The sequence below is a fragment of the Halyomorpha halys genome, unplaced genomic scaffold (assembly GCF_000696795.3).
Source record: "Halyomorpha halys isolate HHAL.00 unplaced genomic scaffold, Hhal_1.1 Scaffold694.1, whole genome shotgun sequence".
Classification (NCBI taxonomy): domain Eukaryota; kingdom Metazoa; phylum Arthropoda; class Insecta; order Hemiptera; family Pentatomidae; genus Halyomorpha; species Halyomorpha halys.
The window spans coordinates 650,773-664,146 of record NW_027111898.1 but is presented as its reverse complement, the minus strand read 5'-3'; the positions used below and the strand labels follow the sequence as shown (position 1 = coordinate 664,146).

The window sequence follows — 13,374 nt, the reverse complement described above, 5'->3', positions numbered from 1 at the left end:
GATCCGTGGCGAGCGGCCAACATGTGGATCCACCTTTAGGTTTAGGTTGGCCTGGATTTGTGGCGCCCCGCTGTGTCGATATTTTGGAACAAATCTAGGGAGTATGGACAACCCCATGGAATGCATTTTAAAGTATAAGTATTCGTGCTTTCCGTGTTTTAATTAATTAAAGTACTCCCCCAACCTTGCATTATACATAATATTAACTATTTTCTTCTACATTCTACATATCCTTTTATTTATTGGTTGTTTTTTGTTCTTAGCGATGATGTAGGCTAGAAATATTGGTCGAAACGTTGGCACTGATAAATAAGTTTATACTTATTTATGTTTTACCCTGACCGTACCCCCAACCATCTCACAGTTTAGTTTTGTTTGTTTAAAATAATGAACTATCTCATATTGTTAGCACTAATAAACGGATAAATACAAACCATGAAAGGATTTGATACTTGACTTAAGGAGTTAGGAAGTAGGATTAGTAAATAGCCGTATTTAATAATTATTTTGCATAGGAAATCGTAGAAGATTATGGAGAATGACGAAAAATGCGTGAATAAGACGTCTGTCCTAATTTGAGTTGGACTGTTTGGGACCATGCATGCTGGGTCGGTCCATTTGATAAATTATTTCGTCACCATAGTTATTTGATAGTTCACTAATCCTATATATAAGCTTTTCAGTTGACAGAATAATTCATAAAATCATTCTTAGCATGTAGATTCTATAACAATGCAGAATTAAATTTTATTAAACTGGTATATTTTTGTTAAATATTTGCAATGAGAAATAATTTTAAAAATATTTTTCCTAAAACTGTTGTAGTTAATCGAATTTTCAACTGAAAAGCTTATTAGAAAAAATAATACAGTGAAGTATAATAATAAAATAATGAAAATATAATTCTATACTAATAAAATAACCTTAATGACTAATATAGGAATAAAAGTTTTGAATTTTTTTTATTTATTTAATGTAATTTACTACTGTGCAAAATAATACAATAGGTAAATATGTTGTATGTTTCATATACACTTAAAAATCTTGGGAAGGAACCACCCATTGGTGGTACTTCAAAGATTAATTTAAACTAGAAGGTCCCGTGGCTGTCTTCTTTTCAGACGTCTCGGAGGATTATCAGGGATTGTTAAGGATGAAATATTAGGAATTAATGGGTTAGGATGGTTAAGGAGTTTTGAATGAAAAGATGCATATTTGTTTTGGGTCAAATCTGCAATGAATGGGATGTTAAGGTCTTTGTGAATGAGTTTATTTGTAACGTATTTTGAAATTTAAAACTGAATATTTTAAGCTTGAAGTACGGTGCTAAGTGAAAGTTTACCTTACTAATTTTATTTTTTATTATGTATAAATAACGACATTTATTTTATTTGTAGTTTTAGTTTTTTACGCAACTACTCAATTTTATTATTATGGTAAGGGTCGGATTACAAAAACAAACATCTCTTGATTTACAAGGTCCCTGCCTCAGGTTCCTCACAAAAACACGAAGCTTGTAAAAACTAGAAAGCTCTTAAAAATTTACTGTCTTATTATCGCCTTATTATCATATTAATTCTTAAAAGGAAGTGGACCATTCTTCGGGAGTCCCTTAGTATCTCACTCCGGTCTCACCTGTCACATTTAGAACCTTCCCGACTTAACTACAGGTACTCAGATGACTATCTAGCAAAGGGCTATAAATATTTTTTACCTCTACTTTTTACGGTAGTGACCAAAATGATAAATCAAATCTCTAGGTATTGCAGCACCCTTCTGCTCTACTACTGGAGAAGTTGTCCCGACTGGAGAAAATGGTCGAAAGAGCAGACCATTGCCCTAACTATAACGAGCAGGCTGGAATCTTAATACCTCCCGTCCACTTCTGTCATCATCGTTCTGTTTCCACCCCATTATAAACTTCCAGCTCCACCTACCTCTGCCGAGAAACGTTTATTCCATCTCTTCCTTTGTTCCAGCCAAGCTTATTATGCATTTTCCCAGATATTGCATATGCCAGTAGTAACTTGTACACTATGCTGCTGCCGAATTCAAAACCATATAAGCAATAATTATTTCAAATATTTTTTAAATCATACAGTATTCTGTTTTTATCTTTTATAGACTCCTCTGATTTAGATTTAATTAAATATCATTCTATTATTGTTACCAATCATAGTTTGTAAGCATCTTTTCATTTTTTAAAATTGATTCAACACTTTCGAACAAATCTCAGAGTCATCTAGTTAAGACGGTAAATGTATAGACTAGGCATGAGGGGTACTCATGATCATTAGTTTATCATGTTAAAGCGTGTTAAATAAAAAAGATTATGCTTTATGAAGAAATATATCCTTCTTTTAACATGTTAAAATTATATAACAAATAACATGGTGGAGAGTCCATTATTAGGTCTGTTTAATGACGTCACGCAACAGACTTCTAACAGACCTTGTCACCATTTTGTTTGTTTTCTCGTGGTTTGTATTTTTATTGTGTTGTTTTAGACATCCTTAAACCTAATAAATAATTAGAAGAAGTAACAAGGAGCAATTGGGGTAGAAAATAGACGACAAAAAGATCACAAGGTTTCAAAACAAGTTGCCCAGAAAATCCCCTAGGGTTCCTCTGCATTTAACATATAACATGGACCTGAAATTAGGCTACTCACAATCCTATACTTATAACATTTACCATGTTAAATCTTTTACATTTAACAAAACATCATGAATACCCCTGTTGTTTAACGTTTACTCTTTATTTATAACAATGGTTACTACTATGTTTGCTACTCATTTAGAAGTTCCAAGGTAGACTTTGATCCAGCAGTAATATTTAACAGAAAACTATATCTTTAGTATATATATGTGGAATGTTAAAAGAAGCAATAATGGTTGTCTCGTGGAATTTCCAATTTATTATACTTTTATTTTATTTATTATTATTTATTTAATTATTTTTGGTTTTGTTTTTCCAACCCATCAATCTAACAAAATGGGCAATAATCGTCTTTTTGAGGTATATTTCGTTATAGCTTAGTAGAGGGAATTCCTTTGCTTAAAAAGCAATGCCAGTATCAGAAATGAATTATGTCTGGGCTGTGAAAGGTGCAAAAACTTTGGATCTTAAAGTCTTAAGTACAGACCTTGTGCTTTACGACCTTTTAACTTGGGATGAGAATTTCTTCTATTTCTGCTCCGTCATTGCCCTCTCTGGATGTTAATTGTATCGCGTATACGGCGCCTTTAAGGATTGTTAATTATCTTTGCTCCAAACTGTACCCGATAGCTGTTTACTACCCTTCCATCTTAGGCTCGTCCTTCAACTATCTCCACTTTGTGCTGTACTTTATTCTCTATAGTCTTACCAGAGGAGAATTTTGTGCATCGCTAAAATGTTCTCTTTGACTTAACTGTAAATATAACAAAAATTATTCTCGAAATTTACATACAATGCGTATTAAGTTGAACTTTTGTTTTGTATATAATTTATTTATGATATTTACGACTGTATTAAAATATATGCAATCTGTAGATTTTCTATTTGTTATAAAATGCCATAATACAAAAATGTCGAGAATCCACTCATTGATAAAACTCCAATAACATTTTTAGTGGAGAACATCTCGAGTCCACCTTCTTTTCAGACGCATTGGAAGATTATCAGGTAATGTAGGATAAACCAGGATGGAAGCAAGTGAGTTAGGAAGTTTATCATGGAAGTTTATCATTTGTATCTGGTTCGGGTTATTTCGGCAACATATGGAACATTGAGGATTTTGGTTTCCAGGGATTGGATACGAGAGGAATTCGATGGTTTCGTGGAGCCCGAAAGCTCAACTCTGTCCAGATTGGCCTTATTATATTCATGTAGATCAGTCTTTTGTAATGGATTGAAAAGTTGAACTTGAAGCTGAAATTGAATCATTAAAATGTTTCAACAAATTAAAAAATTATGCAAATATGGTTTTAGGAGGATGACATTGCCCTCAGCAGACCGAACTTTTGAAAAATTAAAAAAATTACATTAATTATAGAAGAATTTAAAGAGTATTCCATACCTCCCGAATCCTCTGACAACCTTCTGTCCAATGCCTTGATTCGTTACTTCTCCCATTAGAAGTCGTTATTGCAAATCTTTGTTAAGTTACAAAATCAGGCAACCAATGACAAAGTTGCTCTTCTTCATGTTTTAATTAATGTACCTAGTCCTATCTCGTTGTATGATAAATAATGATACCTTTGCCATCCTTTCCTAGTTTCATTATTTGTCCATTTTTCTGTTTTCTTCATCCCTTGGATCCTTTCTTCATTAAAAGAGTATGAAGTGGAATACTTCCTATAATTCATTACGATCCTTTTTTATTACATTGAACCACTAATCTATTTTGGTTTGTGCCTCTATTGTCTCTTATACTTCATAATAAAACTTACTGTCTATACGGAATAATCGAGGGACTAACAATCTATATTGAATAGCAATGACGAATCCTCCTTCCTGGAGGACCCCGCGGACCAGATAATAGAGGGTATCCTACGGTAGCGGTATCCAGCGGGCCAAAGAAGTGACGACTGATGTGTGCATTTCACCGGGACCGTTAGCGGCTGATTGCGACCTGCGGTTGTGTCCCGTGACCGCAACATCTGAAGAAGTGGTCTATGCCGGGCCCCGTCCTCCTGCTCTTTAGCATCTAGCTTCCTACAGTCCTGTATAATCCTATCCTAATCACGAATATTTCTAAGCTTATCTCGTCCAATTTGACTTTTTGGAATCCGGTCGTTAAAATAGGAAATGGTCGAAGTTGGCTGTTGCGGTCATTTTTTTTTTCTCTTAAAGTTTTTGTCATTTTAACACCCGCGAACTGTCTTGTCCGTCGGAGTTTAACTGTATAAAAAAAAAGAAAAAGAACATTCCGGTTCCGTTTATTTAACACCTTGTTTGTATAGGAAACCCTTGATAAAATTTAATAGAATACCTTTACAGAGGCTTAAGAATTAAATTAGCTACGTTTTCTTTGGTTTAGAAGCAAGGGCGTATCCAGAATCAAAACTGGGGGGAAGGGGGACAAGCCATAATCAATCAGGTTGTTACATTTCAGTATGGAAAAGGTGAAAAAAATAAAAAATTTAAGAAAATTATATATAATTTCGCAGTGCTTTACTAGCTATTACAATTATTATTTCCTTGAAAAATATTATTTTTTTAAATTAATTTACTTCTACGGGTGGGCGGGGGCAGATCCTTCTCCTGCCCCCATTGGGTACGCTCATGTTTAGAAGGTCCGCGTTAGGATTTTAATATATTTTGCTTCAGTAGAAATAGGTAAAGTGTAGGTTTTATATAGCTTTGCCTGAATTAGTTCATAAAACACACAAAGGTAGGCAAGCCAATAATAATGACTCATTATTAAATTACACTCAATAACAATTTAACAAGAACCTATGCCTTTCGATAAATTGTATTTCTATGCTCACTCATACAATAAAATATAGATGCAAACACATAGGGTCCTTGTAGAGAGAGGTGCATTAGTGTTTAGTTCCTTGTTTTTTAGTTTGAATGCCCTTCCAAATTGAAACCCTCAAAAATTATACTTCCTGCAAAAAATTTATAACCACTTAAAATTTACTTGCACCTAACCCAGTTCTGGGCACCCAAATAAATTGAATAAAGAATGTAGGAAAATAATAATGAAGAAAATTGAGAAATCAACAGTTCTATTGATATATAAACTATGCAGACATTTGGAACTTTTTGAAGTAGGTTGCCAATCTGACACTAAAACACCTTAATTGAAATATTGGTATTGTCTGAAGCCCAGGAATGTGACAACTGGCGCCGGACAATGTGAGAAGTGAAAGGAGCAGATGGGTATCAAGCTGTCCGACTGCACCTCAGCTCCTCCTCGATTGAGTCATAGCCTAATTTTACTGAGCGATTTGCGGAAGCAACCATTCAGTGGTGAGGGTAAGTACAACTGTCGAAGAAGTCCTATGGAGCCGGGGGGTGCATTAGACAGCATTGGATTGAGGAGCTTCTCCAGGAATCCTAATCTCCTCTGACCTTATTGTAAATACCAAGTTACATTCCCAACGTGTCCATTGTAAATTGTGCAAAGGAGTGGATTTATGTGGAATGCGTTTTCTGGGCCCACTCTTCTACTTGGTTCTCCGTATTTAAATAACTCCAGAGGTGGAAGATATTATAGGAAGGAAAAATTTGTAAATTGGCCAAGCCTTTTATTTACAATTTTTAACAGATTCCAGGGTTCTAATTCCCTCCAAATCCGAAAAACGCATTTTTAAGCATTAATTTCTTGAATAGATTTTGTTACTTTTTTTTTTTTTTTAAGGACTTTGCCCGTCGATGTCTTTATACCAAATAGCTTATCACTCGCAATGGCGGCTGCACAACACACCTAAATAAGTATTTTTCAATAAACTGTAGCTTCAAAACAGCTCTAACGGTTGTAGTGAATTGTGCAAGAACTCTTCTTGTAAATGTCCTTTAACTTTTTATATGTAGTACATACCTGAGGAAAAATGTTTATATGAAAAGTAATTTTATTCATTAGTCAGTATAATCACTTGTAATATTATTTAATTCTCAACATAAAAAAAAAAAAAACAGATCTAAATCAGACCAAGACAAAGATATGTTTTAGATATTTTTGGTTTTCAAGTGAAATACACTAAGTCGAAAATTGAAGTTTTGAGATATTTTGATGATAAGAAACTTTTTTTTTTATATTATAGTAATTTGACTTTTTATAAGAAGATTTTTATAATATTAATAAATTCTATGGAGTTTAATCTTAACATTTTGGACTGGGAATACCAAATTACTAAAAACTAGGAAAATCTCGACTTATTTGTTTCACTTATAAGCCAACGATATTTTAGCCATATTTAATTTATCTAATAATTCGAAAACTACACATTTCCGGGAATATTTCAAACACTCATTTGAAAGATTAATAGATTATATCTTAACATAAATTTAATAAAATGTTAATCAAACTAACGTAAACCGAATAAACAGCTAAAAAAGTGTTTTTTGAGATCTAAACCTGTATGGGAAGTGTATGAATGGACATGCTAGTAATCTATATTCTAATATTTTTTTAACCTTAAGAAAATCTGATTAATTCACTTTAAATTTTTATATACCATCCATAAAGACCTAAATGTTCCTTATGTAACCGATCTAGCCCGAACCCGATATTATTCCTTCCATAATAAACTCCCAAACCACCCAAACCCTCTAGTTTCTAACCTTGCTTCCTCTTCCATTCCTGGCAATCCTCCGAAAAGAAGATGGCCTCGTGACCTTATAGTGTAAACTGTTTTTAGAGTTCTACTACTGGGTAGTTTCTCTACATCCTGTATCATATCATTATGTCATTATGATCAAATTTACTTGTTGTATTTTTTATACAGTTGTAATTATCAATAAATAAATAAATAAAAAAAAAATTTATATGCCAAAAAATAAAAAATAACTCGGTGGTTTAGTTGAAATCAATTTTTCAGATGCTACACCTTAGAAAATAGAAGTGTTTTATTCAGTTCAATAATAACTATTTATATCTATTCTTTATTTAGTTTGTATAATAATAATATGTAACTGCTGTTCCCACGCACAACATAAAAGCAAAACCAGATGGTTGGCACAATAATACAGGTGCATCACTCCATGTCGAAATCTCTTGTTTACAGTTTACCCTCAGAAGCTGGAGATGATTTAATGTTAGATTTATTATATGAAACTCTACAAGAGGCCGTAGGTTGACGTTGAATGCTTTGTTGACCTTGTGTTGAATGGCGTTGAAGTGGTGATGGTCTTTTGAAACTTTCCGATTTGTCAACACAAACTAATTCTCAACCTTCGATTATTTATTTTTAGATTTTGAATCATTTAATTTCGTTCTAGAGTACTATCACCAAGGGGGTCGTTTGGTAAATTATAATTGACTTTGCGCTGTGACATGAGGCGCTTTCTCTCAAGAGGATGAAGTCCTGACATAGTCATGAGTATAGTATTCCACATTCGGGTGACGAATTAGTTATAAATCAATGTCTGTCGGAGTTTATAAGTTGGACTAAGGAACAATACGGATTCAAATATATTTGTAGATCATCAACCTCACCAATCAATTGCTGCTCAGATATGGTGGTGTGTATGGACTACCATTAATATCCCGAAAATTTTCTTTTAATATACTGTCAGTTCTTTTAACTTAGCAACTTCTTCTCCACAAGTTAAAGCCATTAACATCCCATATTAAAACAGGATTATTTTTCTGAGATCCACTTATTAGTTCATCCTATTGTTGTACTCTTGATATACAGCCCACGGGAATAGCTGTCATCCTCGGTAATATCCTTCTGCGCCCCTCCTTCCTGGAGACCTGCTCTGACTCAGTTCTACGAAGTTGCGAAAACCTTTGCCTGCACGTGGTGGGGAGCTGTGGTCCTTGATTGCCGCTCTAAAAGTTTTGTACCCCAGTCTTTAGCCCGGGCAGCAACTCTCATGTTCTACGTTTGGGTGTTCGTCGACGGACATCTGACGGACGCTGTTCCACCGTCCGGGACGCCGGTCAGCACCTATCTCGACGAGGAACAGGTAATGTGCCAGCTGGGGCAGGTGTGGGTCAAGTGGTGGTGAATGTCAGTGCCGTGACGTAATAGGGTGTACAGTGTTTGTGCCTAATGGATTAGTTACCAGTAATTAATTTATGTTTAAGATTAATTAATATACCTGTATGTAAGTATGAGTATTGATTAACAAACAGAGGCTCGAAGGCTGCATTGATTTTCTAATTTTGCTTATGAATTTTTTCTATAAATTTAATTCAGGAACCTCAATTTTCCATCTCGTAGTAAAATAGATTCCAGACACCCTTGTAGCAAGACTAATAATTAAACTTCTAATAATAACTTGATTTCAAGTATGAAAAACAATTACCTACACAATGTGCATTTTTAATTTTTATCTACATTATTGACCTATCTTGCCTCTATTTTTGAGGCGATATGGTCATGTAAGCCAATATTTTAATATTAAACTTTGTTATGAAATTCAGATAATATTAAAAGTTCAAATATTTCTCTACTGCAGTGACTTTTAAAGTTTCTTTCTTAGCAGTGAAAATTTTGGTAGAATTAGAAGAAAAATTCAGTTGAACGGTTTGATATCTTACTGATTTAACAAGCTAAAGTTTTATTATTTCCTTTAATCCCTCTTTAATATGCACCATTCGAAATGTCATTTAACCATTTTGTTTAAATCATTATTTTAGTAAAGTTTTCGATTTATTAAACATATAAGAAAGAACACATTCATCAGCTATAATTAGTTGGCTCCGTTAATCTGCTGAAAAATTTATTTAAACGTCCATTTTTTTAAATTTTAAGTAAGAAGAAGTAAAGAAAATTGGAAAAAATACTGTTTATATTATCTTAAATATAAAAATACTGTTTATATTATATTAGCGTTATATTCCAAACTAACTAGGCGTTGATATAACTGGCCAAGACTCCAATTAATTTTTCTCTTGAACGCATATTTTAGTTAATTATCATAATGTAAAAGGATGTATTTCAAAATCGGTTAGGATCAACAAATTTTGGAAGAAATCCTTTAACCACGGGATAATCCAGAACAAAATATGTTTAAGGAGCACAAAATGGTAAAACTGTTTAAATAATTAATATGATTTTTAATATTGTGGTATGATAGGCTGGAAGGTTGATCAGTTAATTAAGGAACCGGGACGAGCGGTGGTTGGTGAAGGGTGGTTACGAAGCAGACCATGGAGCTCCTGGATTGCGCTCCTCTTCAAGACATACTTTTACTGGAGCTGGAAATGTCTCGTGCTAAATGCCAGTACCTTCTCTAAGAGATAGCATCAAAAGTTTAAACAATTCATTTGCTCTCTGAGGTCTTGGGGATGCCCTGCGCATTCTTCACGATTGTGGCAGATTGGTATCTTAATCCTGAAGAAGGGGTCATGGGCCATGTCAAATCTCATTTGTTTCGTCAAATCGCAGACAGGTCAGTCAACGGTTGGCCGAGTGAAAGCGTTAAATTCCCGTTTTACGAGAGTTTCCTCATATAAACGAGTTATTGCGATAGCTCTTTCATGGATATTACAAAATATTACTTTTATGTCGTTGGTTGGGTCAGTGTTTGTTTTACTTTTCTAGCTGGCCAATTAGTTTAGCAAAATGTGGAACTGGTTCGAAAAAAAAAAGGACTCCAATTCTTGTCCTAGTCAGAACCATTTAAGGGTATTAAACACAATTAAAACTAACCCAATAGTATTGTGTAAACTTATTTTCGAAAGGACTAAAAGAGTGTTAGATTGGTTTACGAATATTTGTTTAAGAAGTTTAAAAGTGTTTTCTGATATATATGGTGTTTACCAAAATTCTACATGTTCCCACTTTCAGGTGGTTTTAATCCTGAGTTGCATACATTTTCTTGTACTTGTGAATTCATTTTGAATAATTTATTTTTCATCAGATAGTTACCTGCACATACCAAAATCTCTAGGTGTTGTGTAGATCCTTAGAGTTGTCCAATATTAAAGTGGAATAATCTTTATGTCACTTGCAATATGTAAATTATAACTTTAGGAAGATGGTCCGGGTAAAAGTAGATCCAAAATAGTATTAAAAAACTATTTATTAGTTACTTACGTTTTGCCTCACTTTGCAGGGCTTCATCAGGGCCGGAGCCAGAAGGTAGAATAAATTTATTTTACTTTTCATACTACACCCTACTTTCTGTACTACCACCTTTTTTGAAAGATAGCCGGACCATCTTCCGAAAATAATCGCATACGGTCAACTAATAATTTTCAAATGTAAATTATTAATATATTTATTGACTTATATATTGCAAAAAAAAGAAAAGAAGAATTTTGCTGATTTTCGGAATATTAATTTTTCATCTTTTAACAATTCACCTTCAAGGAACATCTCATAAATCATCTTTGATGAACATGTGTATAGTTTGTAAATATACCTTCTTCGTATCAATTATCCCATTCCTAGTTACCCTTATAAGTAAAGGAAGTACCTTTGAAGCACACTTAAGTTACTACTACCTGTACCTACTTACCTCAAATAAGCTGGAGACAGACGATGACCGTAGACCACACAGACAATCAGTCATTTGGTTATGTCTCCTGTAAGGTACTATTTGTACCGTCTGCTTCACCAAGACCTCCAATTATCCTTTCCAGATGGTCCATCTATGGCTGCCTTGTCTCTGCAATTAGCCTCTGTACAGCCTGTCCTTTCAGCTCTTCTATTCATATTCGAATAACACCAGCCCGTCGGGGCTTGTACCTACGGGGATACGATCAAAAGTGGATTCTCTTAGATGGGCGTTACATCGCCCTCCGGAAGCGCTAATGCTCCTTGCCCATTTGGACCTCCTTGTCCTGGTTGACGTGGGTCTTTGAGCTGGTGAAGGGACCCACATCGACAGAGCTCATTAGAGCTTTTACGGGGCTTATGAGATTTGTCGTGAGTTTTTAGCATTTCTTTGGATTTAGCTAGTTAGGCTTTTTGGCTGCTACGAATTAGCTGTTATCTTGATCTTGTTCGTGTTTTTGTCCATCTTGAAGGGCTGGCACGTGAATCCAAGGTTCCCGGACGTTGCTGTCATACTATACAGACCGATTCAGCTGCAGCGGAAATTGTGTAATCAAATATAGCTTAAATGATGTGTGGTTGATTTGCATGAATCAGAGACCTTGAATGGAAACGTAGTTTTTCTATAAATGAACTATTTAATTTCATTATATGTATGTATATATACATATATACGTATTTAATTTCATATTCTGTCCTCTTCCTATTTAACAGAAAGGAAACGAAAAATGAATTATAATTTTATTAAAGTAACTCGATTTCAACGCGAAACCAAACAAATAGAAAAACGAACTCGGACGTCCGAAAATTTCTGTTGATTATATGGGTAAAGTGTAAAGAATAGGTGATTCCAACATATACTTTATTCTCCTAAACATCAAAGGAAAGTTTGGGACCTATAATTTATCCACAATAATGAATTTTAAGGGGTTCAAGCAGCACAAAAAAAAAAAAAAAAAAAATGAAAGAAGGAAGTGAAATAGTCCATTCATAAAAAAATATTAGCACTTGTCTTATCTATATTACAGATAAATAAAGTATAGATATAGTGCACAGTGCAGATCATACAACCCCCGCCCGATAATACGGTATGAAATCAGTCACCTCCAATCCTCACTTTTTACGCCATTCACAGGCTGTCACGGATTCATTTTTTATATTTATTTATTCCCTTTAACTTGTAAAATTTACATTTTAATAATATCATGTGGCATTTATAGTTAATAAAATTCATATTGTTTATGAATATTTAACAATTGAATAAAATAACAAGGACACGTTGTTTACCCTTTCGTTTTCTCTTTATGGATGTTTGCGTTGGAGGATACAAGGCAGACGAGAACCGCCTTTTACTTAGAGTTTTCATACATTTTGATTTTGATGTTTTTTTGTTTTAATAAAACCAACAACAATAAAAAACATCCCACGAAGAAATGATTCGAGACTTCCTTTGATGGAGAATCTCTATCGAGTATTACCAAGTCACGCTTCCATGGTCATTATCTGCGTAATCTACCGTTCGTTCAAGGATTGTTAGTCATGTGGGCATATCGTTTAATTGCTGCTCGATTCAATTTACCGCACCTGTTGCCTCATCTACCTTAGCCACAATCTGTCGGTAAGATTTACTAGAAAACCAGTTTCAAAAATAAAACATAAATGTTCATTAAGTTAGAGTACAGCGTTTCTGATTAGGAAAGGAGTGCTGAAATTAAATCCAAGATTTTGAATTTCTGCTCATATTAAATAACTTATCTCGCTTACAAATGACGTCATCATCTTCCAGATTATTGTAAGATACGATTAATGATTTCTCAGAAATTATTTCCTTATTTAATTACAGTTATTTTTCCCCATGACTCCCCAAGACACCATACTTCGTATTACTTCATAAGAAAAAAATTCATTCGTGCGCAGAATATAATCTCCCTTTATCAAAGTACTTCATTAAATCATTAAAGTTCATAAAATGTATAAATTGAATAATTATGGATTAGTTACTATTATGAGATTTTTGAATAATTATTCGCCTAGCTTGTGTTAATAATGAAAGCTTGTACCGCGACAGAAGTTGCAAATGGAAAGGTCCCTTACATTGCTGTAACAAGGCAAACACCTCCTTAAAAGTCCCCCTCCTTCATTTCATTTACTTTTTGCGCCAATCCCGTTGCGCAAAATAAACGAGTCCGTAGTGGACTTCTCAATAGCG

At 34.0% G+C, this 13,374-nt stretch overlaps 1 protein-coding gene across 2 annotated transcripts in view; it reads left to right on the top strand.

Moving 5' to 3' along the window:
- LOC106685449 (rho GTPase-activating protein 20) overlaps positions 1–13,374 on the top strand; it is a 158,830-nt gene that overhangs the window by 8,615 nt on the left and 136,841 nt on the right. The window contains exon 1 of one of the 2 annotated variants that reach the window (XM_014428122.2): positions 8,497–8,625. The exons of the other annotated variant lie outside the window; for it this stretch is intronic. Within the exon in view, the coding sequence (XP_014283608.1) occupies positions 8,533–8,625 (93 nt within the window). The 5' untranslated portion in view covers positions 8,497–8,532. Of the gene's footprint in view, positions 1–8,496; positions 8,626–13,374 lie in introns of those variants that run through there. 2 annotated transcript variants of the gene reach the window in all.